The sequence below is a fragment of the Stenella coeruleoalba genome (assembly GCF_951394435.1).
Source record: "Stenella coeruleoalba genome assembly, chromosome: 7".
Classification (NCBI taxonomy): domain Eukaryota; kingdom Metazoa; phylum Chordata; class Mammalia; order Artiodactyla; family Delphinidae; genus Stenella; species Stenella coeruleoalba.
In genome coordinates, this window is record NC_137153.1 from 66,485,724 (window position 1) to 66,511,219 (window position 25,496).

Sequence of the window (25,496 nt, forward strand, 5' to 3'; positions counted from 1 at the left end):
GGATGGCGGGCAACATTTTTCGTTTACTGCAATGGCAGACAACAGTCCCGTCCGCAGCCCTCCTGGTCACAAGATGACTGCTGGAGCTCTAGCCATGACGCCTGCATTCAGGAAGAAGTAAAGGGTACTTCTAGCGAAATAAGCTCTCTTTAAATAGTGTTTTGGAAGCCTCCACTCAACAATTTACTTATGCTTCATTGACCACCCCTACCTACAAGTGACCTGTGGAAATGCAGTTTTTTTCAGATGGGCACATTGCTGCCTCCTACATATTGGGGTTCTGTTACTATGGGTGACAGGGAGAATGGATATTGGGTAGGAACTAGCAATCTGCAATGTAATATGTAAATAAGCATCACCCTGTTTTATGAAGAATATTCTTCTCAGGTTGTATTTAATGTTTTATAGCTTTTCTTTTTCTATTTAACAGTATTTTGTGAACATTTCCCCATTTCTTTAGTCAGCTTTCTAAACTGTGGCTTTTATTGGCTACATAGCAATATTCATTTGCATGGAAGTACCATAATTTATGTAACCTCACCTCTATTGTTATACATTGTTTATTCCCATTTTTCACTGTTATTAATGGTATTTTTGTGCATCTGTAGGATAGATCTTTGTCAGAAGTTCTGATTATTTCCTGAGGATGCATTTCTAGAAGTAGAATTGCTGGGTCATGGTTAACTTTGGTTAGTATTTAGTTGATAATCATTCTTCAGCTCCTCACCTTCTTTTGTTCATTGCCTCGAGAATACATTTGAGTTTACCTTCCCTCCAGGTAGAATTCTCATGTAGATGGTCATCTGGTAGGGAAATCTGCCCACATTGATGATGTGTCTGTCTGAGGTTTTGGGGGGCTGGCCCTAGTCGACTGACTGGGTTGACTGCAGTGGCTAATGGTTTGATCCTTGTGGAACTGGCGGGTAACATTCTTTGTTTACACTCTGAATGCCCATGTAAGTCTCTTTCTTGGCTTCCACAGACTTGAGGGGTGGTTAAATGGATTCTGGTACCAATTCCAGTCAGGGAGGGGGGTTCCTCTCACACCTGAAAACAAATGAACAAACATCTGCTGGTGTCCAACAACCCCCTCCAACTCAGGGTGCCATTCTCAAGTACAGGTTGTTACCTGTATTCAATCGACTGGAATTTTCATGACCCCCTCCTCAGAGCAGCGCACAGAACTCAGAGAAACATTTTACTTACTAGAACCAGTTTATTATCAAGGAACAGCCAGGCAGAAGGGATGCATAGGGCTGGGTATGTTGAAAGGGTCAGAGCTTCCATGCTCCCTCAGAGATCCCCATTCTTCCCAAATCTCATGTTCACCAGTCCAGAAGCTCTCCAAATCCTACCCTTTGGGTTTTTTATGGAGGCTTCACTACATAGACACGAGTGATTAAATCTTGGCCATTGGCAATTGATTCAGCCTCCAGCCCCTCTTCCTTCCCTGGAGCTCAGGGTGTAGAACTGAAAGTTCCAACCCTCTAATCACACGGTTGGCTCCTTTAGCAACCAGCCCTCATTCCTCTGTGGGATGCAAAAGTCACCTCATTAACATTACAAATGACACCTTGATCACTTTTCACACTTAGAAAATTCCAGTGGTTTTTGGGAGCTGTGAGCCAGGAACTGTGGACAAAGACCAAATATATATGAGAAATATATCTTGGTCATCTGAATGACCAAATATTTACTTCCTATAAATCACAGTGTTGCAGTTGTGAACCTCGAACTCACTGGGCAGATATGGAGACCTCTAAGTTCCAGGCCCTTCTGCTTCCCAAGCAGTCCCAGGGGTAGGTTCAGGCTCTACTTCCTGTTATCTTAGGGACAGCAAGGGGGTGGGGGGGAGAATGCCGTTCCTAGTCTAAGCTTTTCACTTCTTTTCACCTTCTCTCTTCCTTATCCACCTTCTCGCTGCTCTCCCATCCCCCACCTCCATCCCCTTTTTCATCTCACGCGCAGGCTCAGCGGCCATGGCTCACGGGCCTAGCCACTCCACGGCATGTGGGATCTTCCCGGGCCGGGGCACGAACCCGTGTCACCCCTGTCCCCTGCATCGGCAGGCGGACTCTCAACCACTGCGCCACCAGGGAAGCCCAGAAGCTGAGACCTTTGTAGTTGATGGGTCAGGGGTTCTCTCCTGAGCTTAATAGAGTCACTGGGCAACGCACACTCTGCAAGTGCTGGATTTGCTTCCTCTCTCTTAATTCTCATACCTTCCATCCTGCATTTAATTTTACCCTTGAGAAACAACCTTGTGTTTCTTATCTTTAGGAAATGTTTTCTTCAATAGCAGTGTTTTTGTTTCCATCCGAGGTCATTTAGGCTTAGATAGCTCTTCTCTCCAGAGTTATTTAGATATAGACTTTGAAAGGCTTTGTGTATTGGACAGTTAATTTTGTATCTCCCAACTCTACCTACTCTATTGAATTTATGCTTATTATAAGAATAATACCTGTTCATAGTGGAAAATTTCAAATAGTAGAGAAGGATATAATGACAAGTAAACCTTGCTGTTTCTCAGTCGCATTCCATTGAGAAACTTGCTGTTAACTGGTCGTGTGGATCTTCCTTTTTATACAATATACTTGTATCCTCCACTCATTTCTTTTTACCCAGATGCGCTTGTGATACACAAAATGTTCTGCATCCCCATCAGTTTTGTTTCCTGAAACTATGGACTGTTAGAGAACTTCCTGAATTTGGGTCTTAGACCCAACGCAGTTCCTTCCATAGCTGTGTGGCACCTGCACGTATCACAACCTATCTGAGTTCTTCTCCGCTTCCTTTGAATGAGGACACTCGGTTTAGATAATCTCTAAATGCTCCTGTGGCAATAAACTTCTCAGATGATTTTATCTAGAAGACTTAGTTTTTTGTTCCTACTCGCACCTAATCACTACCCTTTTCTTTCTTTTTCCTCATAGTATATATATATATATATTTAACATCTTTATTGGAGTATAATTGCTTTACAATGGTGTGTTAGTTTCTGCTTTATAACAAAGTGAATCAGTTATACATATACATATGTTCCCATATCTCTTCCCTCTTGCGTGTCCCTCCCACCCTCCCTATCCCACCCCTCTAGGTGGTCACAAAGCACCGAGCTGATCTCCCTGTGCTGTGCTGCTGCTTCCCACTAGCTATCTGTTTTCCGTTTGATAGTGTATATATGTCCATGCCTCTCTCTCACTTTGTCACAGCTCACCCTTCCCCCTCCCCATATCCTCAAGTCCGTTTTCTAGTAGGTCTGTGTCTTTATTCCCATCTTGCCCCTAGGTTCTTCATGACCTTTTTTTCCCCTTAGATTCCATATATATATGTTAGCATACGGTATTTGTTTTTCTCTTTCTGACTTACTTTACTCTGTATGACAGACTCTAGGTCCATCCACCTCACTACAAATAACTCAATTTCGTTTCTTTTTATGGCTGAGTCATATTCCATTGTATATATGTGCCACATCTTCTTTACCTCATAGCATATTTTTAAAAATTTAAGCCAGTTTAAGATTGATTTTGCTAAATGGGGTTAGAATGGGAATTGGATTTCAGTGAAATTCTAATCAGGAAATGTCACTATTAGTTTTTAATGACTCATTATTTTTTATCCTATGCTCAGACTTTCCTTAAGTACCATCTTTGCTTTGCATTCTTAGACGATACTCTGATTTCTTTAATGTTCATGTTCGAATTGGGATTTTTCTTTTCAACAGACACAACAAGAGGAGGAAGTTTTTTGTTGACCCTCGTTGCCACTCACAGACAATAGCTGTCGTCCAGACTCGAGCCAAGTAATTAATTTTATTTGTATTTTGAACTCAGGGATAATATTATGCTCATCTCTGCTGTTTCTTCCTCTGATTTCCAAACTGACTGGAGTTGAACCTGGTTTAAGCTGGGGTTATTGAATTTTACTTTCCCTCCCACTTTCTTCCCATGACCTCACTGGTGAGTAAGATGTGTCAGAATTCAGGAAAAAATACACAGTGGATTTGGTCACCTTTGCTTTATATTTTACAAAAAGAACACATTGTTTTGTGTTCTTTTTTACAAAAAAGAAAATTAATATTAAAATAGTTTCAACAGTGTTTTGAAAAGTTTGAAAAGCACAGGGTAAAAATGGAACTCTCACACAACTGTTTTGATTTTGTATATATTCCTGCAAACATGGCCCATAGGGAATCCACATAATACCTAGTTTAGTATGATGTAGCTGAAAGCAGATTATATTTTTTAAGTGCTGTAATCAGATAAAACAGACACAGCACAACTACCGCATGTGGGTGTGTTTATTTACTTTCTCCTTGTAAAAGCCTTTCCCCCAATCCCATACCACCATTCCTTCAGAAGTGGTTTTCTGACATATGATAGGAATTAGATAGTTTCAGGAACCTAAGGAAGGTCTTCTTCCCTGTCTTACTGAGGTTTTCCACTCACCTAAGACCTATCCAAGGTCAAAGTGGCAATGGCTGTGTAGTTGCAGGTAGTGGTTGTTTAGCCCTAGGAAGGCATGTTTCTGCTCTTGTCTCAGGCACATGTTCTGACAGGAAAGTGGGAGGGGAGGTGCTAACAGTGGCTGCAGGTGAGTTGGTGTGAAGCACAGTTACCACTGAAGGGCTGGGTGTGGGATGGGGGTGTGTGCGTGTTGGGATAGGGTAGGGGGTGGGGGCACTGAGGAAGGACACAGAATACGCATGCTCTAACGTGGAAAAGAAACTGTAGATGATTTGACTTTCCCTGTAAACCAAAAGCATGGTGGTTCTTTGTCTTCTGTCTTTTCAGGTATGCCGGAGTCCTCATTGAGCTGAAGTTACCCCATGAAATGGACTTCAGTGGAAAAGATGTCAGTGGAGCGCTGTTCCAGTACCCAGACACCGAGGGGAAGGTGGAAGACTTCACGGAGCTCGTGGAGAGAGCCCATCAGGCTGGGGTAGGCAAACCTCTCCTTGTGGGGGGTCCATGGAGGTGTGTCTCAATTTTGAATTATTATTGTTACTCTTTTTAGCATGATTTTTAAAAAAAGTTTGTTTAATTTCTTTTTGGCTGCGTTGGGGCTTCGTTGCTGCGCGCGGGCTTTCTCTAGTTGCGGTGAGCGGGAGCTACTCTTCGTTGCGGTGCAAGGGCTTCTCGTTGCGGTGGCTTCTCTTGTGCGGAGCACAGGCTCTAGGCATGCAGGCTTCAGTAGTTGTGGCTCGCCGGCTCTAGAGCACAGGCTCAGTAGTTGTGGTACACAGGCTTAGCTGCTCTGAGGCATATGGGATCTTCCTGGACCAGGGCTGAACCCATGTCCCCTGCATTGGCAGGCGGATTCTTAACCACTGCACCACCAGAGAAGCCCTATTATTGTTTCTCTTTTTGGTGTGTTTTAATTTCCACACCTTTATCACTTGGTAAGGTAAAACTGCCTCCTTCCAACCTCCTTTTTTCAAGTTTGTTTTCTTCACTGGTTCCTGGCACATAGTAGGCACTCAGTAAATATTTTAAATGAATGAATGAGTAAATAAATTTCACAGGATACGGAACCAACTCTGCCAGTCTGCCTATAATGGAGATAATTTGCTATCCTTCCACTGGTCTCAGGGAAGGTCACAACCTTGTCCATTTTCTCTTGTTTCCTTTCTAGAGCTTGGCCTGCTGTGCTACTGACCTTCTAGCTCTGTGTATCCTGAGGCCTCCCGGAGAATTTGGGGTGGACGTTGCCCTGGGCAGCTCACAGAGATTTGGGGTGCCTCTGGGCTATGGCGGACCACATGCAGCCTTTTTTGCTGTCAGAGAAAGTTTGGTGAGGATGATGCCTGGAAGAATGGTGGGGGTAACAAGGTAAAGCAGCTCATGTTTCTCCCCTTTTATTGTGGTTATGGGTTTTCCTGCTCCTTCTCTTGATCACAAAAGTTGTTGATTTCTCTTTGAATTTAACTGGGCCATTTTGGGTCGAATTTAACTGGGCCATTTTGGGTCGATTAAGGAAATGTAAACATAGAGTCAGAAGAGAGAATGTATTTGGGGTATGAATGTTTGGGGTATCAATGCCCTACCTACTCCCCAACCCCATCCCAACACACACACACACACACACACACACACACACACACACACACACATCCCATTATCCCATACACACACACACACCCCCCCATTATCCCATACCTGGCCTTTCTCAAATGCCATGTACCTCTTCTCGAATGCCATGAATTTGTGCATATTTGGAAAAGTATGTTTACAATTTATAGCATATTTGTATTGAAGTCATAGAAATGAATTTTAGATTGATGAAAGTCTTGAGAGACTGAATATTTTAAGTGTGTTTTATATCTAACTAGTTTCTTTCTCAAAAGTATTAACATGCCACATGGCTATGTAAAGACAAGTGCAATAAGAGATTACCATGCACACATTGGGTGTGACCTACATTATTTCCTAGAGGCCTGCCCTTTGGCCATTTGAGTAATTTCCAAATGTACTTCCTTGAGTGCTTCTCATTGATGAAAATCCTCGGGTTGAGAATTGAGATGAATGCCATGATTATTACTGTGGAACTTTAGCATATTGTTTTTGACCTTTCATAAAGCTGGGCTATTAATGTAAGTGAAGAGTCTGAATTAGTGAATGATGTGCTAGTGATGAGAAGTTCTGAAATACTTACACTTTGTCACATGATGGCAAAAGGCACTTTGCTTTTTAATGTAAAAAATAATAGTTTCTTTAAGCATTCTTACATTACATTTTCTTTCAATGATGTCTCTTCAACAGATGAGATGTGACAGAGGGTTTTCTAATTTAAAAGAGTTTCATATATCAGTTATCATCTTCTGATTTTTGTATTGAACTTCTTACCTTTCTGGAAAGTGGACCTGAGAGTTTGATGAAATAAAGGCTAAGACTGCTGAATCTTTGTGGTTATCTAGATTTTTAATTGTATTAAGAAAGGAGAAATTTTATTAGAGACAAGTGTTAGGTTGTTAACATCCTTCATTTATAGCCATATAGTTGCTTTAGATTTCTGGTATAGAAATTCTGTTTCCTTTGTCGGGTATTTCCCTTTTCTCTGAGTCTGCCAAGAAGCTCAGAGTGAAGTTTAATCCTCAATCACCATCATTTTATTAGGCTGGGTGATTCCTGGAAAATTTTCTTTTAAAGTTCCCAGCTTATTGTATATATCTCAGTGCCTCAAATCCTCAAAGTACAAACTGAAAATTAACAGTCCCCTTTAGAAGAAGATGGTTTGGAAATTGTTTCTTTATGGCCTTGCACCTAAGTAACTTTGCTGAATTCACTTAAAGGTGGGAAGGAAAGAAGCAGTTCTGTTTATGGCAACTCCTGGTGCTATGATGATCTGTACTAACCGGATGTTTTATTCTTGGTCCAGAGATGCCAGTGGAAAAGAAGTGTATCGTCTTGCTCTTCAAACCAGGGAGCAACACATCCGGAGAGACAAGGCTACCAGCAACATCTGTACAGCTCAGGTAGATCACATGCCTGACCTGCTCACTGAATGTCTTACAGTCTACAGCAATGAGCTACTTGTTCATTTACTGAGTTGTTGCTTCATTCATCCACGGAGCAGTGTGCACACCAAAAATGTCAAGATCTTGTTGGTAGAGAAGCCTTGTGGTCTTGTCAGAACGCCAATAGAATGTATTTTACTGTGGTTCCATGTATGCACACCCTTCACCTGTTAGGGTCTCTGGCATTCTTGGCCACAGGGCAGGTCCATTATGGGTGGTGACTGGGGCACCTCCTCTTAGAGCTGAGATGGAGGCCCTCCAGGTTAGTGTGAGGAAGGCAAGGTGAAGGTGCTTGAGGTGACTGTACTGAGGGGATAGTCCAGATTGGCCAGCCGGTGGTGGCCATGGGATACTCTTACTGGGAACTCATGAGAGACATTTCTGAAATGTATGGGACAAAAGAGGAGGAGTTACCTGAATGTTGCCCAATGTCTCAGGTTAGAGGGAGCAGTGTTTTCTGACATCCAGCCAGTTCCTAGGATCAGGTGGAGGACCACTCCTGAGCATATAATGCATTCTCGGTTCTCTTCCATTCGGGGTCAGGGAAAGGGAGAGATCTCACAGATACCCCAGTAGGCAGTGCAGTGTTCTTCCTCTCAGAGCATTGGCTCACAGCACCACCGCCAGCTTTTAGAAGGCCTCTCCAGGGAGGGAGTAGATGATAAGGTCTGCTTATAGTTTGCTCCATATCCATTGGTGGTTGAAATAGTTTCCTCAGTTGGTTTTCCTGTATTATTCTTTTTGTCTCAGGGAGGCGGCTGCTTTTCAGGGAAGAGCTCCTCTAGTATTGCAGGAAGAAGCCAGTTGTCACAAGCTTGTCCTCTGTTGACAGCAAATTGATCTTTATGTGATGCCTTTACTTTCTGTAGTTTACCCTTCATTTGTTGAATTCCCTGCTTACATATCTTCCCTTCCTCTGCTGCTTTCTGCTCATGTTCTTCCAGAACATGTCTTTCTGATCATAAGTGCACTAAGGGCTTTCTGCTTCAAGGTTTGAATTAATTTTCCAGGTTAACTTGGGCATTCTACAATGAGCAAAAGTTACATTCCTACTTCTTTTTTCCTTCCAGTTCATAGATAGCTGATATTTCATTATTTAACTTGGATCATAAGAGGTCTCTGTTTTTCAGCAATGAATAAAATGATGTTTGCCCTAGAGATAGTCATACCCTGTCTTCTCTGATTTTCATTTTCTTATTCTGGAGATTTTCTAACTCTCCATTGTCTATTTCATCTCACGTGTTTCTTCTCATAACTGGTTGCATGAAACAATTGCTTGTGACGCCAGTGTCATTTTCTTTGTAGGCCTATAATTATTCTCTTTTGTTCGGAGATGACTGATATTTTTTAAGCTGTTCCTTGAGCACTCTATGTCATTACTCCAGCCTTCTTCTTGTAGCACCTCTTCCATGTTCTTCTCAAGGCTGCCCCATTCCTCTTGAGTGTTGTAGGGTCCACACTTGACTTCTCTTAGTTTTGCATCACTGATGGTGCAGAATTTTTTTTTTTTTTTTTTTTTTTTTTTTTTTGCGTTATGCAGGCCTCTCACTGTTGTGGCCTTTCCCGTTGTGGAGCACAGGCTCCGGATGCGCAGGCTCAGTGGCCATGGCTCATGGGCCCAGCTGCTTCACGGCATGTGGGATCCTCCTGGACCCGGGCACGAACCCGCGTCCCCTGCATCGGCAGGCAGACTCTCAACCACTGCGCCACCAGGGAAGCCCCGAGAACTTTTTTTTTTTTTAATCTCTGAAAACTCATTACTGAATTCTTTAAAAAAAAATCTTTCTGTAAACTTGTGACATTTCTACAGGTGTCTGAATTTGCATCATATCTTCTTCTTTATATTCTCTTATTTCTCAACTTCCACCATAGGCTTTCATTAGCTTTTTCTGAAGTCCAGGGGTATTGATGTATAATTTACATTTCATTAGCTCTCTTATTGAGATTTAACTCTACATATAATTCACCCATTTAAAGTACACCGTTCAATGGTTGATAGTATTTTCACAAAGTTGGGTAACCATCACCAGCATTTCATTTCTGGATATTTTTATCACCCCTAAAAGAAACTTGTTCCCATTAAGCAGTCACTTCCTATCCTTCTCGCCTCCCTTCAGCCCCTGGTGACCACTTATCTCCTTTCTGTCTCTATGGATCTGCCTATTCTGGATATTTCATATAAATGAGATCATACAATATGTAGCCTTTTGTGCCTGGTTTCTTTCATTTGAGATAATGTTTTCAAGGTTCATCCACGTTGTAGAATTGGGAAGGAAAAGAAAATTTTTTCGTCTAACCTTCTAGGTTCTTCTAGCTGGTCTAAGAATTAAATTGATATGAGACAGATTAACATGAGAAAATGACATTTTATACATACATACAGGATCCCCACATATATGAGAGGCTCAGAGACCCCACATACATGAGAGGTTAAAGGACAGAAAAGTAAATAAGGTTATACATGTCATCCTGGGCTAAGGAATAGGATAGGGGCCAGGTGCTTCCAAGCATGGGAGGGCCATTCACTGGATGATAAGAAGAAGAACAAGATGTCTGGTAATTAGTTGTTTGTTCTGCCATATAGATGGGGCCACTTAGATAAAATTTATCTTTGGTAATAACTCCTTTTCTGGGAAAAATCCTCAATTTAAATTCTTCTGGGCAGTTAAGGGAGGAGCAGTAGTTTCTCTTGAGCCCAGAAGGTCTCCATTGCCTGAACTCAAAATAATCCACGTGCTAAAGTGGCAGATGTTAGGGAGGCCTGTTTGGAACCCCTACAGTATCAGGAATCAATACTTCATTCTTTTTTATGGCTGAAGAATATCCCATTGTATGGATATATCATATTTTGTTAATCCATTCATCAATTGATGGGCATTTAGGTTGCTTCCACTTTGGGGTACTTTGAATAAGGCTGCTATGCACATTTGTGTATAAGTTTTTGTGGGGACATATATTTTCAGTTCTCCTGGGTATATTCCTAGAAATAGAATTTCTGGGTCATTGGTAACTCTATGTTGAACTAATTGAGGAACTTCCAGACTCTTTTCTGAAGTGGCTGCACCATTTTACATTCCCTCCTCCAATATATGAGGGTTGTAATTTCTCCACATTTTCACCTGTACTTGTTACTGTTCCTCTTTTTGGTTATAGCTGTCCTAGTGGGTGTGAAGTGATATCTCACCGTGGGATTGATTTGCAGTTACCTAATAACTAATGATTTTGAGCATCCTTTCATGATTCACTTTTTTTAAAAAATAAATTTATTTTATTTATTTATTTTTGGCTGCGTTGGGTCTTCATTGCTGCACGTGGGCTTTCTCTAGTTGGGGCGAGCAGGGTCTACTCTTTGTTGCGGCACACGGGCTTTTCATTGTGGTGTCTTCTCTTGTTGCGGAGCACGGGCTCTAGGTGCGTGGGCTTCAGTAGTTGTGGCACGTGGGCTCAGTAGTTGTGGCTTGCGGGCTCTAGAGCATGGGCTCAGTAGTTGTGGTGCACGGGCTTGTGGGATCTTGCTGGACCAGGGCTCAAACTCGTGTCCCCTGCATTGGCAGGCGGATTCTTAGCCACTGCGCCACCAGGGAAGTCCCCATGACTCACTTTTGATTACTTTAAGTATCCTAATTATGTTGTTTGTCAGATTATCAAAGAAATTTGAATCTTCTTGGTCTCTCTGTTTCTCTGAACTTCCTTTGATACTCTAATGCCTTACCAGGATTTCTAAAAGTGACTTTGTACTTTTCATTAATTTGTTGGTCAGTTCGCTGATACAGTCTCCTGTTTGTAGAAAGAATGATCTCTAGTTTAAAAAGTGACATGAATCAACCTCCACAAAGCCTCTGTGATGGGAGGCTTCCAGAGCATTCTGTGAACATCAAGCCTGAGTTTTTATTCCCAGGCAGCATAGCCATGAGCCATGATACACTATATTATGGATGTTTTACTTCAGACATGCCCTCTCCATAGCTATAATGTGTTGTGGTTCTTCTGTATTTATTTCTAATTGTTATACAGAGTCCACAAGAGTGTCTGTACCCTCTCTGGCACTTGGTCCAAGAAAGTCTACTGCAGTGTTCTCTGATGTCTTCTTTTCCTTATTTTCTTTATTGACTCTGATTTCACTTTCTGGCATTTTTGCAGTGATCCCAGAGAGATTCCTTCTAACAGCCTCACAGAGGAAATGGGTACCTAACAAAATAGATCTGATATTGAACATCATCCAACTTTAAAGCACTGTGTTTCTCATCTGAGTAGTGTTTCTGTTCTGTAATGTGCCCCTTCCCACCTTGGGATGATTGAACATGAAGGTGGACCTTGAACTGCTGACCTAGTACATTAGGACAAAAGTCACTTTAGTGGGACTGGAAACTCATAGAAACCATGGTGCTGGACCAATGAGATGGGAGGGGCTGTGGGAGAATTGAATGGACTAAGCAGGTGAGGAGTCTGAGATTAGAGTTTGGGTCAGTTACCTAGGGTGATATTGCATGGTTAGAAGGCTGCTGGTTGGTAGGATCTAGGGTGGAAAAGCAGGTGAGGGATAGGGTGAGAGAGAGGAGAGACAGGAGGTGGCCCTCCATGATTTTCCCCCACATTGGCCCTCATTTTGGTTTCTGACCCTTGCCATCCTCTTTTTATCCTCCTCCCTGACCCAAGATGCCATGACAGTGGTCCCTTCCTTGCTCCCTATGCTGGATTCCATCCCTGAGTCTCTGAGAGATTCTAGTGCCATTCTTTCCTATTCTCTGTCACACTAGGATACACACTTCCCTGTAAATATTTTTGTGAAACTTCAATCAACGGTCAGGAGAGATATCTTTACCCGAGAAAGTCACCTTACTGTCAGCAGGGAATAAGCCAGTAGGTTTTGGTTTTCCCTTCCTAATATATCTCCTGCCAACTCATTTTGGTTTTATTCCCCTGCGTCCTGCATTTTCATCTTTGGTGGTCCTTTGCATAGATTCACCATTCACCTCTTGGTTGGCTGAAATTCAGTTTCTAGTGGTTTATTTAAGGCTTCAAGAGAATTATACTCCCTGACTTCTTGTGTGTTTGAAAATTTTTCTTGCTTTTATCCTTGAAGAACTGTATTATTGAGCATAAAATTCTTAGATCTCACCGTTTTCCCCTGAGGTCTTTGTTGTTCCACTATCTTCCAACATTAAATATTGCATCTCCATATCTGATGACAGCCTGATCTTCCCCTTTATGGGATGATTATGTTGCATGGATGGAGCGCCTTACTAATGGTCACATTCAAAGGTTTAGTATAGTGACGCTAGGGTGTCTTGGATGCTGTATTTACCCCTCAGATGGTTGGGCAGGTTATGAATGTTCTCCAGCTATCACAGAGAAGGCAGGGAGTCTGATCATTTTGCTTTGTACCTGCTTTTAGTTTTGGCATCTCAAGTCAGAACAACAGTCCCTCCCACTAATCATCTTCCTGATATCACATTGTTGAACATGATTCTTTAAAAGCTCTTTGTCGTTTTAGGCTCTCTTGGCGAATATGGCTGCAATGTTTGCAATCTACCATGGGTCCCACGGACTGGAACATATTGCTAGGAGGGTACATAATGCCACTTTGATTTTGTCTGAAGGTGAGTCAGTTTTCTGTTTTAAAACTTTTGGTTATAACAAGACCGATACATGTGAGTAAATAAAATTGAAAACTCACTGCATGTCTAATACTACATGCAAAATTAAAAGTCAAATAAAAACCTAGGAATAATATTTTCAACATCTATGACAGACTGAGTGTTAATATATTTAATATAGTGAGCTCTTCCTCAGTCCCCCCACCCCATACACAAGAAGAATGAACACCCTGAGAGAAAACTGGACAAAGGACATTAAATGTAATTTTAAAAGAAAGTATACAAATGAACATATATAATTTCAACCTCACTATTAATCAAAGAAATGTAAATTGAAAGAAAAAAATAGTGTTTCTCTCATTACATTGGCAGAGATTAAAAAGAATCCTGATATTGGTATGACTTTTATGAAGGCACTTAAACAATCTGTGTCAAAAGCTTTTAAAATGCGCCTACAATTTGATACAGAAATTCTAGGAATGTATCTAAAGGAAATAATCAGATAATGATGTAAAGGGTGTGCATTGAAACATTATTTACAATAGCACAATCTTGGAAACAGCCTAAACGTCCAATAATAAGTAATTAGTTAAATTATGGTACATAATTTAAGTTTGAATATTATATAGCCATTAAAAATAATGATAGGGGTTTTGATCTGTAGAAAAGCAAAATCTTCATGATACATTAAATTTTTTAAAAAAGGGTAAAGAAGTATATGTACGTGATATATCACACACACACACACACACACACACACACACACACACACACACACACACACACACACACACACACACACACACACACACACACACACACACACCCTTCTAGAGGAATCTATACCAAGAAGTAACCACTAGTTATTTCTGGATGGTGATTATGGTGATTTTTTCTCCATTTTTATATGTATTTCACAACTTTCTGTAGCATAATAATAAACATTTACCTTTTTAAAAAAAAAATAAATTTATTTATTTATTTTTGGCTGTGTTGGGTCTTCGTTGCTGCACGCGGGCTTTCTCTAGTTGCGGCGAGCAGGGGCTACTCTTTGCTGCGATGCACAGGCTTCTCATTGCGATGGCTTTTCTTGTTGTGGAGCACGGGCTCTAGGTGCATGGGCTTCAGCAGTTGTGGCTCGCAGGCTTTAGAGCGCAGGCTCAGTAGTTGTGGTGCATGGGCTTAGTTGCCCCGTGGCATGTGGGATCATCCCAGACCAGGGCTCGAACCCATACCCCCTGGACTGGCAGGCGGATTCTTAACCACTGTGCCGCCAGGGAAGTCCTACTTTTTTTAAAAAAAGCACCGACCAAAACACTGGGTACGAACAGACGGTAGTAGGATTTACCTCTTTACTTCTGTGAAGCGTCAGTGGCAGAGGGTCTGGTTTCTACATAGAGACCGGTGGCTATCCTATCTTGTCTAGGTCTCAAGAGAGCAGGACACCAACTCCAGCATGACTTGTTCTTTGACACTTTGAAGATTCAGTGTGGCTGCTCAGTGAAGGAGGTCTTGGGCAGGGCTGCTCAGCGGCAAATAAATATTCGGCTGTTTGAGGATCACACAGTAAGTCAGACTTTCAGTTTTGTTTGTTTGTTTGTTGTACAAATTCTATAAATTTTTATGACTTTTCTCATTAAAATTTCTCTTTATTTAAAAAAAAATCAGTATTGGACCTTTGGGCACAACTTCTTTGTAAACAATTTTCATTTCCAGTTTGGAACATTGTGGCCTTTTATTTTTTTTTTTTTTTTTTTTTTTATTTTTTTTATTTTTTTTTTTGTGGCCTTTTAAATGATAATCCATTGTCAGCTTTCCTTAAGATGTTGTGTTTTCATATATGGGACTCTTAGGCTCATATTTTGCTCATAATACTCCTTCGTTCACAATATGACTGTTCAAGGTAAAGGCTACGATAAGTGATATGATAAGGTAAGTTAAGAAAAAAGTGAGCATATCTAGTACCAAAAGGAGTGCCCTGCAGCCATTGGACTCTTTTAGAGTCCAGAAGTGGCTGTAAAACGCTCAATCTTTTGACGTTTGGGACTGGTCTAGCCTACTTTGCCCAAGGGCCAACTTGGACATAATGATAGCCTGTTATTTTAGAACAACTGAGAGTTTTGTCCAGCACTTTCTCCCCTTTGACCTCTCTTGGAGTTTCTGCACTGATCTTGGCGTTTCGAGCTAATGTTTTCCCTTTCATTTTCGTTTCTATAGCTTGGTATTTCTCTTGATGAAACAGTCAATGAAAAAGATCTGGATGACTTGTTGTGGATCTTCGGCTGTGAGTCATCTGCAGTAAGTAAATCAAAATTCACGTTCCTCATAATGACTATTTGAGGAGGTGTCACAGATGGCTTTGCCTCTTATGGGCCTGAGTGTGAGTGTGAGGGGGCGCAGGAATGACATTAGGTGGCCTACGTTAAAATTCTGCCACCAATTGTCCCTTGCTACTGTGACTGCTGATAGTTAGAGGTCACTGCCGTGGGCCCTAGCCAGGACTGAGCTGCAAGGCTAGTTGGAAGGATTGTTAACGGTGTTTAATTGAAACTATTCCTAATACAAAGATTCATGGCATAGGCATCTTGGTTATGTTGATTCTGGGAAAACTGACCTAATATGTGCCAGGTCTTATGCTGTGCCCTGAGGCTAGCGGTAAATCAGACATACTTCCCGCCCTTTTGGAGCTTATAGTCTAATGAGGATCCAAACAGGCACAAGACTGCAATCCAGATGATGTCCTATGATGGGCACTGTCCAAAGATGCTCTCTGAGCACAGAGTGGAGGGGGCTTCTCACCAACACTTGGAAGAAACTGTCCTAAGCTGAGACCTGAGAGATGAGTAGGAGCTATCCAGACACAGTTGAGAAGAAGGAGGATGGGGCCAGAGGTGTTCCAGACACTGGGAAAAGCAGCCACAAAGGCTAGGAGGAGAGAGGTTATATGAGAACTAGAAACAGTTCAGTGAGACTGAGTTGGTTTCTAAAATGATGAAATAGCAGGGACACGTGAGCAGGAGAGTCTGTGGGATGGAAGAGAGATGTCAGCTACCTAGACCTGTGGCAAGGTGTTCATCAGAGCACTCTACAAGGCCTGGAGCATAGGAGCCACTTAATAAATATCTGTTAAAGGAATCAATGGAAGGAGACAGAAATAGCCTCCAGAGTGTTGATCAGGGCTGTCCTGGTTGTCTGAGTCCTCTTTGAGAGATGACTTCAGTATCAGATAACAAATGTAAATCATCAAAAAAGTATTATATTCTCTTTTAATCTTTAATTAATAAACAAGACTGAATAATATCTTCCCTCTAGAACTCTGCAGTAAATTTAATCACAGATATTTGTTCCATGCATTTGAAGAATATTTACAGAGCAACCACTGAGGGCTCTCATACTACCGGCCTGGAGCAGAATGAGGAGCAAGCCATGTATTTCATTATATATTCTGGATATTAAATGCTTATCAGATATATGATTTACAAATATTTCACCCAATTCTGTGGGTTATCTGTTAATTCTCTTGATAGTGTCCCTTTTTTTTAATTAAAAAAATTTTTTTGATAGTGTTCCTTAGTGCACAAAAGTGCACTGTATTTTTTCTTGTGTTGCTCATGCTTTTGGTGTCATATTTAAGACACCATTGCCAAATCCAAGGTCATGCAGATTTGCCCCTATACTTTCTTCTAAGAGTTTTAGCTTGTAAATTTAGGTCCTTAATCCATTTTTAAAAAAAAAATAAATTTATTTATTTATTTGTTTTTGACTGCGTTGGGTCTTCATTGCTGCACGCGGGCTTTCTCTAGTTGCAGCGAGCAGGGGCTACTGTTCGTTGCGGTGCGCGGGCTTCTCATTGTGGTGGCTTCTCTTGTTGTGGAGCAGAGGCTCTAGGCACGAGGGCTTCCATAGTTGTGGCACATGGGCTCCGTAGTTGTGGCACACGGGCTTAGTTGCTCCATGGCATGTGGGATCTTCCCGGACCAGGGCTCGAACCCGTGTCCCCTGCATTGGCAGGCGGATTCTTAACCACTGCGCCACCAAGGAAGTCCCCTTAATCCATTTTGAATTAGTTTTTGTATATGCTATAAGATAAGGATCCAACTTCATTCTTTTGCCTGTGTATATCAAGTTTTCTCAGCACCATTGTTGAAGAGACTGTCCTTTCTCCCACTGAATGGTCTTGACACTTGTATTTTATTAGAATTGTTCTCCAAGATAAAAGAGCAATGTCAAGTGAGAACCTTTACTTGAGTGTTATCATGGTCGTCACTTTTTAGATAGCCCTTTAAAATAGTTTACTGGAACTTGCTTCATTATTCAAGGAACATGCAGGGGATTTCAACTCTTTTTTCTTTGGCAGTAAAAATTGTTCACTTTTCTTTGCTCACTGTGGCTAAGTTCCACAGAACTTAAAAACAGTGTTTTGGAGAATTGCCACAATGCGTGAGCCCTGACATCTGTCACTGCACTGTGCCAGATATCCCTGGGGTGGGTGGTCAGGGAGGTGGGAGGTTGGATGGTAGGGAATTTCTGGTGCTCTGTCAGAATACACGCTGAATGGAAAGCCTTCTTCACATGTGGTTCCAGGCATGCTTCCTGCCCTTCAGTTTCTGTGGTCTCTCCATGCAGGAGCTGGTTGCTGAAAGCATGGGTGAGGAACAGAGAGGTATTCTAGGGACTGCCTTCAAGAGAACTAGTCCATTCCTCACACATCAGGTGTTCAACAGGTTTGTGTAGTTTGTGTGACTTCTGCATTGTGTGCTGTGGCTTGGGAGCACGGTAGAGAGTGGCTTCTACTATGGCATTCTGACTATGACATGGCCTGGTTTATTGTGGCTCAGCCTGACCCACTACTAAATCCCAATTCTAACCCGGGCGAAGCACACCTTATTTCCTGGTGGCTGTGCTCCCTTGACACTATAACCCCTAATTCTACTCTCAAGAAGATGAGAGTTTCGATGCATAGTCGCCAGGCTGAAGATCATACCCAGGAGCTCAACATCCTCTTCTTTCCAACTCTTCCTCTCAGGCCCACAGGTGGCTTCTTGTCCTAGGGCATCCTCTGAGCTTCATGGGGGGTACACGCCCTTCCCTCTGATGCTTTGTTGGCATGTTGTCCATGGCCTAATTTGATCTGTATGTTGAAGGTAGATCTCAGTGTGTCTTACCTCTTAGAAGGATGTGTATGGGCTCTTACCTAACTATATTGGCCTAAACCATGTGTTTTATGTTCACAGCTATCACTCAGAAACAAATATTGTCCGATATATGAAGAGATTGGAAAACAAAGACATTTCCCTTGTTCATAGCATGATTCCGCTGGTAATTATGGCCTTTATTTCCACTTCCCACCCCACCCTGAACCCACCTCTTTGGGTCACATCTAATAGGCTGCAAGAGGGATGAATGGGTGACCATTCGGGGAGATGGGAGGGCCGATCAGACAGACCATAGAATGTCACTAACGTAATACGCTTTGGCTGTGCTTCTTCAAGGGGTCCTGTACCATGAAGCTCAACAGTTCATCTGAACTCACAGTAAGTAGGTCACTTCTGTTAAAAGGGAACTTAGCAGAGGCGGTGTCTTGGCTTATACATAAGCAGATAACTAGAGAAAGCTGCTCCTGGGACCGTGGTTTAACAACTGCTTTAGTAATCCTTTACCTTGCTCTTCAACAGCCTTGGCAGAAACCCTAACTTTATCACAACCTGATCATTTAAATTTATGGGTGACATTATTTTTAAATATTAAAATCATTAAACATATAGTGTTTATGTCTTCCTATCTTCCCCAACTCCCCCCCCCCACCCTTTTAAACCTGCCACGTTGAAAGCTTTTATCAGTTTGTAGTTGTTAAGCTCAGATAGAATTAAGAACCGTAAGCCTTCTTTCTAGAAATCCTTCCCCAGTGCCAGAAAGGTAGAGATTTGAGGTTTTAATTTGTTTCTTGTATCAACAGAAGATTTGTGTCCCCTGCTATGGTGTTTGGTAAGTATCTCTACTAGGCTAGGATGTTTCTTTTTTTTCCATAGGATTAGTCTGATATGACAAATCACATCAGGCAAAGAAAATCATTTTATATCCTAATAGGAGGATTTTCCCTGTTTGCTTTTATGTTGGTGTTTTGTTCTGCTTCATGAAGAAAGAATGATATATGTGCTATGTAAGAGTTTGAAGAAACCATACCTGAAACAACTCATTGGGTTTCATGGATATAAATCTATTCAGGGGCCTTTTTGTTCCTGAGAAAATAGGAAATGGTTATACTTTTGTATAAGTTCCCTTTCTGGGCCTCTGTGACCCACTTGTAAGATGAAGACAGTAATAGTACTTACCCCATAAGATTGTGGTAAGAGTTAAATGAATGAATGTAAAGTGCTTAGAACAGTGCCTGGCACATAGTAAGCACTCTTTGTGTTAGCTGTTGCTATCATCATCATCATTATCAAAGTTAGTCTTGTTATTACTATTACAATATGTACATATGTGTATGTTTCCTCCCTTCTTGCTCTTCAGCCTATCACATGGAAAGAATTTGCAAACATACACCCCTTTGTGCCTCTGGACCAAGCTCAAGGGTACCAGCAGCTTTTTCGAGAACTTGAGAAGGATTTGTGTGAACTCACGGGCTATGACCGAATCTCTTTCCAGCCTAACAGGTAAGCGGATTTCTTCTTCTGTCTTTTCAGTCATCTCTTGTAGTATAATACCCACTGGGATGGATGACTAGAAGGTCCAAAGTGGCCTCATTCACATAACTGGGAAGGTAGTGATGGCTCTTGTCTGGGAGCTCAGTTAAGGGTGTTGACCTGGGCCTTGGTTCTTCCCCATGTGGACCTCTCCAGTGGTTGCTTGTGCTCCCTCACAGAATTGGGTCTGGGTTCAAAGTGGAGTGTTCCAAGATGGAAGGACGTGGACGCTGTAAACTTCTTAAGGCTCAGCCTCTGGAGTTACACAACATCACTTCCAGAGCATTCTATCTGTCACAGCAAATTTCAGGGCCAGCCCAGATTGAACGTGGGAAGGGGACAACACGTGGGTGTGAATGTCGAGAGTCCTGGTTCATTGCGGACCATCTTTGGAAGCTAGTTACTACATCCGTCTTATAGTGTAAGAATCAGAATCGAGCACACGTGTTAACTCCTTATAAGCAGTAATGCCTCAATCTAGTAAGGCCAGGAGAGTCCGGATCCTAGTTTGTTCTGTCACTAACTTTGAAAGTTCCCTTCCTCTTTTCTGTCCTCGGTCTCTGTCTGTAAAGTAAAAACATTTGAGCAACAGTGATTTTCAAAAGCAAAGGGCTCTTGCGGCATCTCCTGGGTACTAGTTAAAAAAATATAAATTCCTGGGCCCCACTTTAGAAGTACTGATCTCCAGGGGTTGGGACTAAAAGTCTTTGTTTTTAAGAAGCAACCAAGTGATTCTGATGTAGTGTAGTCAACCTGGATCCACTGGATTTGTGATTGTTCTGTCTTCATGGGAATAGATAGACAGACAGACAGACATGTCATCAACACGTGAATTAACATCTGGGGATACCTTCAGAGGAGGAGTCTGGTATCTGCCCCGAGGTTCTCTACCTCCCACTGCTCAGTGTGGTTCTCCACCAGCAGTCTCAGCATTGGCAGCACTTAGAGGCTTGATAGAAATGCCAGATTTCTATTTCAAGATACAAAAATCAAAGGATTTTAAAAACTGAGACATTTATTGTCTCATTTTCTGAGACAGAAAGTAATCAGATCTTAATCAGTTACTATCAAGCCCTCCCTCCTGTTTGGAAACATAGGTAACACAGCAGAGCCATACACTTTGTGAAAACAATATACCCCATACAGTACAAACCCTTTAGGAAGAGGGCATGTGACAGATGAAAGGACACAGAGCTTTTTTAATATTAGTCTCTCAAACTCTCATTTCATAAATAGGGAGGAATTGACGTTTATGAAAGTCAGGCTGTAGTATACCTTCATTAAAATGTCATCATGCAGCTTTGCTTTTTTTTTTTTTTTTAATTAAGGGAGGAACCTGAGTAAATTAACCTGAGGCAATACCTTAATTAAGTGTGGACAATGAAGAAACTGCCCTCTAGTGATGGAATATGGTCACATCTTCTGTATTGTACTGGAGAGCAATTTTTCAAGACCATTTTAAAGTCATTAGCTCTTTTTTTTTTTTTTTTTTAAAGTCATTAGCTCTTGCAGTAAATTGAGGTCCCAGGCAGGGTCTCCAGAAGACTGACTGAAGGATGAGGAAGCTCTCCTTCCCGTAAAGCAGTGGTTCCCAGGCCTGGAAATTCGACTCACATGGTGAGTCTATAAGAAATCCTGATGTCCAGATCACAATCCCAGATAGAATAATAATCTCTATGGGGAAAGACTAGGGTGAGGGAAGGATGCAGGCATGGGTATATCTTTAAAGCTCCCCAGGTAATTCCAGCTTGTAGCCAAGGTTGAAAACCATCATCTTAGAAGTTTCTCTGTTCTCCTCAGTTTACCTAATGCTCTTTCTCTGTCTTACTCTCCTCATTTGTATGATTGTCAGCAAGACTCCATTCTCTATCCCAGTCGTGGAGGAGGGAAAGAAATCTTTATCATTTTGTAGCTCCTGGCAGTGATGCCTTCCACAGCTGCAGAGATTCCCAGATATACCACCCATTTCCAAGAGCTGACTTGAGTGTTACAGAGGCTGTGTTGAGGCTTAGTAGAGGGATATTTCTGGTCCTGAGCAGAGGCTGCTATGACAGATAGGGAAATACCTTACTCTTTGTTGGGAAAATACAGGGGCTATGCTTCCAGTGAGTAAGGAAATTTGATGTCTAAATTGGGAAAAGAGGAAGGGATGCACCACATATTCTATGTGAGTGACTTTAGTTTTAGCTCTTCATAACCTCCATCTTGGTTTATTTGTGGTAATCTTTTTCTCCATAGGTGGATTATAAATCCCAGGTCTTATAATTCTATATTCCAGGTCTCAGAGTCAGTCTACTACAGGGCTAACTACTTCCTGGTTAATTAGTCATGATTTACTGCTGGCTAGTGTCCACTGAAATCTAAGGGACCAATGTAGGCTTTATAGTTATTGGAAGAAGAAACACAAGTTTTCTTGACTACTCTGCACAGAAAAAGAATTTAGTGTACCATGTCAGCCACTGAAGTTATACTCATAAAATAGAGGGTGTAGGGCTTCCCTGGTGGCACAGTGGTTGAGCGTCCGCCTGCCGATGCAGGGGACACGGGTTGGTGCCCCAGTCCAGGAAGATCCCATGTGCCGCGGAGCGGCTGGGCCCGTGAGCCATGGCCGCTGAGCCTGCGTGTCTGGAGCCTATTGCTCCGCAATGGGAGAGGCCACAACAGTGAGAGGCCTGCGTACCACAAAAAAAAAAAAAAAAAAATAGAGGGTGTAGTAACCTCTTTTATCAAGGGACCATTTCCTGGTGTTTTTATTTATACCTGAAGAGTTGGAATTGGTCAGTGTGTCTATAGAGTTCTAGAGTCCAGTCACCAAAACTTTGGAATCTAAATATATTTCCCTTCCTTTTTTGTTACTGCATGGTATTTTAAAAGATAACTATGGCATAATTTTTAGGAAGTAGCATTAGTAATATTTTATAACTTAATTTTTTATTGTGGTAAAATATACATAATATAAAATTTACTTTTTTAACTGTCCAGTTCAATGGCATTCATTACATTCACATCATTGTACAACCATCAACTCTGTCTAGCTCCAGAACTTTTTTATCTTCCCAAATCGAAGCTCTGTACCCATTAAACAATATTTCCTCATTTATCCCCCTTACCCCAGCACCTGGCAACTGTGATTCTACTTTCTGTCACTATTAACTTGACCACTCTACGTACAGCACATAAATGGAATCATACAATATTTGTCCTTTTGTGTCTGGCTTATTTCACTTAGCATAATGTTTTCAGGGTTCATCCATGTTGTAACATGTCAGCATTTCCCTCCTTTCAAAATATTCCATTGTATGTATGTACCACATTTTGTTTATCATTCTTCCATCAGTGGACATTTGGGTTGTTTCAACCTTTTGGTTATAAGGAATAATGCTGCTATGAGTGTTGGTGTACAAATACCTGTTTGAGTCCTTGCCTTCAGTTCTTTTTGTTCTATAGCCAGACATGAAATTGTTGGATATATGGTAATTCTGTTTAATTTTTTTTTTTTAATTTATTTATTTATTTTTGGCTGTGTTGGGTCTTCGTTGCTGCTTGCGGGCTTTCTCTAGTTGTGGCGAGCCGGGGCCACTCCTCGCTGTGGTGTGCGGGCCTCTCATTGCAGTGGCCTCTCTTGCTGCAGAGCACGAGCTCCAGGCATGTGGGCTTCAGTAGTTGTGGCGCACAGGCTTAGTTGCTCCGCGGCATGTGGGATCCTCCCGGACCAGGGCTCGAACCCGCGTCCCCTGCATTGGCAGGCGGACTCTCAACCACTGCGCCACCAGGGAAGCCCTCTGTTTAATTTTTTAAGGAACTGCCATACTGTTTGACAGATCTATGCAGAGGCATAGATGGAAAGAGAATCGAAGGATGGACACCCAAATAGTTATCTCAAGGTGGTAGAATTTCAAGTGACTTTTACTTTTTTGTCCTTATGCTATTTTAGTTTATAAAAACATTTTTTAACCACGATATATGTTATTTTAATACAATCCAAAAATAAGTTACTTTTATTGTGGGGAACGTGCATATTATGAAACAATGAAATTCTTGATAAGATACTTAGATTCATTTCCACCCTGACTCTCCTGATCTCAGGGGGTTTGGCCATCAGCTGATAGCATAGTGAAGTTGGCTTTGAACTTGCCTTGGAGCTGAGGCAAACTACTGGTCTTCCTTTGTAGCAAAGCTGTACTCAAAGTGAGGAAGGTTTGCAACAAAGGGCAAAAGAGCCAAACTCTGTAGAATAGAGTAATATTTAACATCAAGTGGACTCGAAATACAACTCTCTGGTTCTAAAATGCCTAAGTAGGAAAACTGCAATTTTCGGTCATAAACCTGAGTGTTTCGGCCTGTTTTCCTGATGGCTCCGCCTCGTCTGTGCTGCTGGGCCCTCACATAATGTCTTCCAGTCCAGAGCAGTTCTATGTTATGCCCACAGAAGGTTTTTATTCTTTCTCTCTTTCTCTAATAGTTCCTGCCTAGATAGAGACTGCCACAGGGCCTTTGTCTTCAGTACACTTTTTTCTGAGGGGAAATCAGCAGCTCAGAGGAGAGGTTAGCTAGCACCCAGGATGTATGAGGCCTCCAGAGCTCTGTCATGTGGCTTCCTCCCTAGTTGTGATGTAGGTTTCTCTCCTATACAGCAAGAAAGGGAACACTACCTTATTGATTTGAGATTTAATTGAGGGATGGCTGATAAATATGGATGATAAAGGATTTTGTAACCAAAAACTGTGGCATGAAATCTTTGATTCATATAGCCAAGCCTTCACTTGGTCTATTTCCTGGGACAGTTAGATCCCAAAGTTGTTTAAAGGACTTGAAACAAAAATGTCAAGAAACTTGTCCCCATTTCTCTTATTTGCTCAATCTATAAACCCGGAGAGCATTTCCAGCTCAGTGGAGAACATAGCCAGATAATATTTAATTACCTTTCCATTTCCTACCGTGCCCAGTGTAGCTTGCTTCGGCTTGCTCCCCGTATCACCGTGACACTCTTAAAATCATTCAGCAGCACACAAATACACCCTAGGAATTGCTAGGTTAAAATTATGATGTAATGTTTAAAGCAGACAGAAGCAGCCATTAACACCTTCCACGGTTATCTAAAATGAAAGACAAGCTGGAATTATTATTAGCTCACTTGGCTTATAAAAGTGAGGAAGTTGTTTTTGTCTTTAAAAACTGCAAACTGTGATCTTGAGTGCAGATAGAGCTAGCGGTTGCTTTCCCAGAATCTCCTCCTGGTAAGGTTCTTAAATGAGGTGTGAACAGGGCGCAATCAATGACTCTCAAACTTTATTGTGCATGAGAATCACCTGTAGGGCTTGTGAAATTGCTAAGCCCCACTGCCAGAGTTTTTGATTTAATGAGACTGGATTGAGGCCTGAGAATTTGTATTTCTAATATAATCCTGGGGGATGAGGTTGTGCTGGTTTGGCTACCACACTATGAAAACCACGGGCTGCAGGGGTTCTCAGTCCTGGCTGCATATTAGAATTCCTGGGGAGCCTTTGAGGTATGCCATGCCCTCCCCACCGGGCAAACTAGCTACATCGGAATCTCCTCCAGGGGCAGTACCCAGGTATCACAGTTTTTAAAAAGCTCCTCAGGTGATTCTAATGTGCATCACTGGGTTGCAAAGTGTGTTGACCTGGAGGAACACCAAAGAGGGAGGTTTAGTTAGATGACTAATATCTTCCAGTG

The 25,496-nt window shown here is 41.8% G+C and overlaps 1 protein-coding gene across 1 annotated transcript in view; it reads left to right on the forward strand.

The window, feature by feature from the left end:
- Nucleotides 1–25,496, forward strand: part of GLDC (glycine decarboxylase) — a 99,240-nt gene that overhangs the window by 28,706 nt on the left and 45,038 nt on the right. Inside the window, exons 5-15 of the mRNA XM_079926560.1 lie at nucleotides 3,725–3,802; nucleotides 4,794–4,941; nucleotides 5,635–5,831; nucleotides 7,378–7,474; nucleotides 13,011–13,116; nucleotides 14,540–14,679; nucleotides 15,331–15,411; nucleotides 17,740–17,837; nucleotides 18,348–18,432; nucleotides 18,606–18,647; nucleotides 19,627–19,769. Coding sequence (XP_079782686.1) covers nucleotides 3,725–3,802; nucleotides 4,794–4,941; nucleotides 5,635–5,831; nucleotides 7,378–7,474; nucleotides 13,011–13,116; nucleotides 14,540–14,679; nucleotides 15,331–15,411; nucleotides 17,740–17,837; nucleotides 18,348–18,432; nucleotides 18,606–18,647; nucleotides 19,627–19,769 — 1,215 coding nt within the window. The remainder of the gene's footprint in view (nucleotides 1–3,724; nucleotides 3,803–4,793; nucleotides 4,942–5,634; nucleotides 5,832–7,377; nucleotides 7,475–13,010; nucleotides 13,117–14,539; nucleotides 14,680–15,330; nucleotides 15,412–17,739; nucleotides 17,838–18,347; nucleotides 18,433–18,605; nucleotides 18,648–19,626; nucleotides 19,770–25,496) is intronic.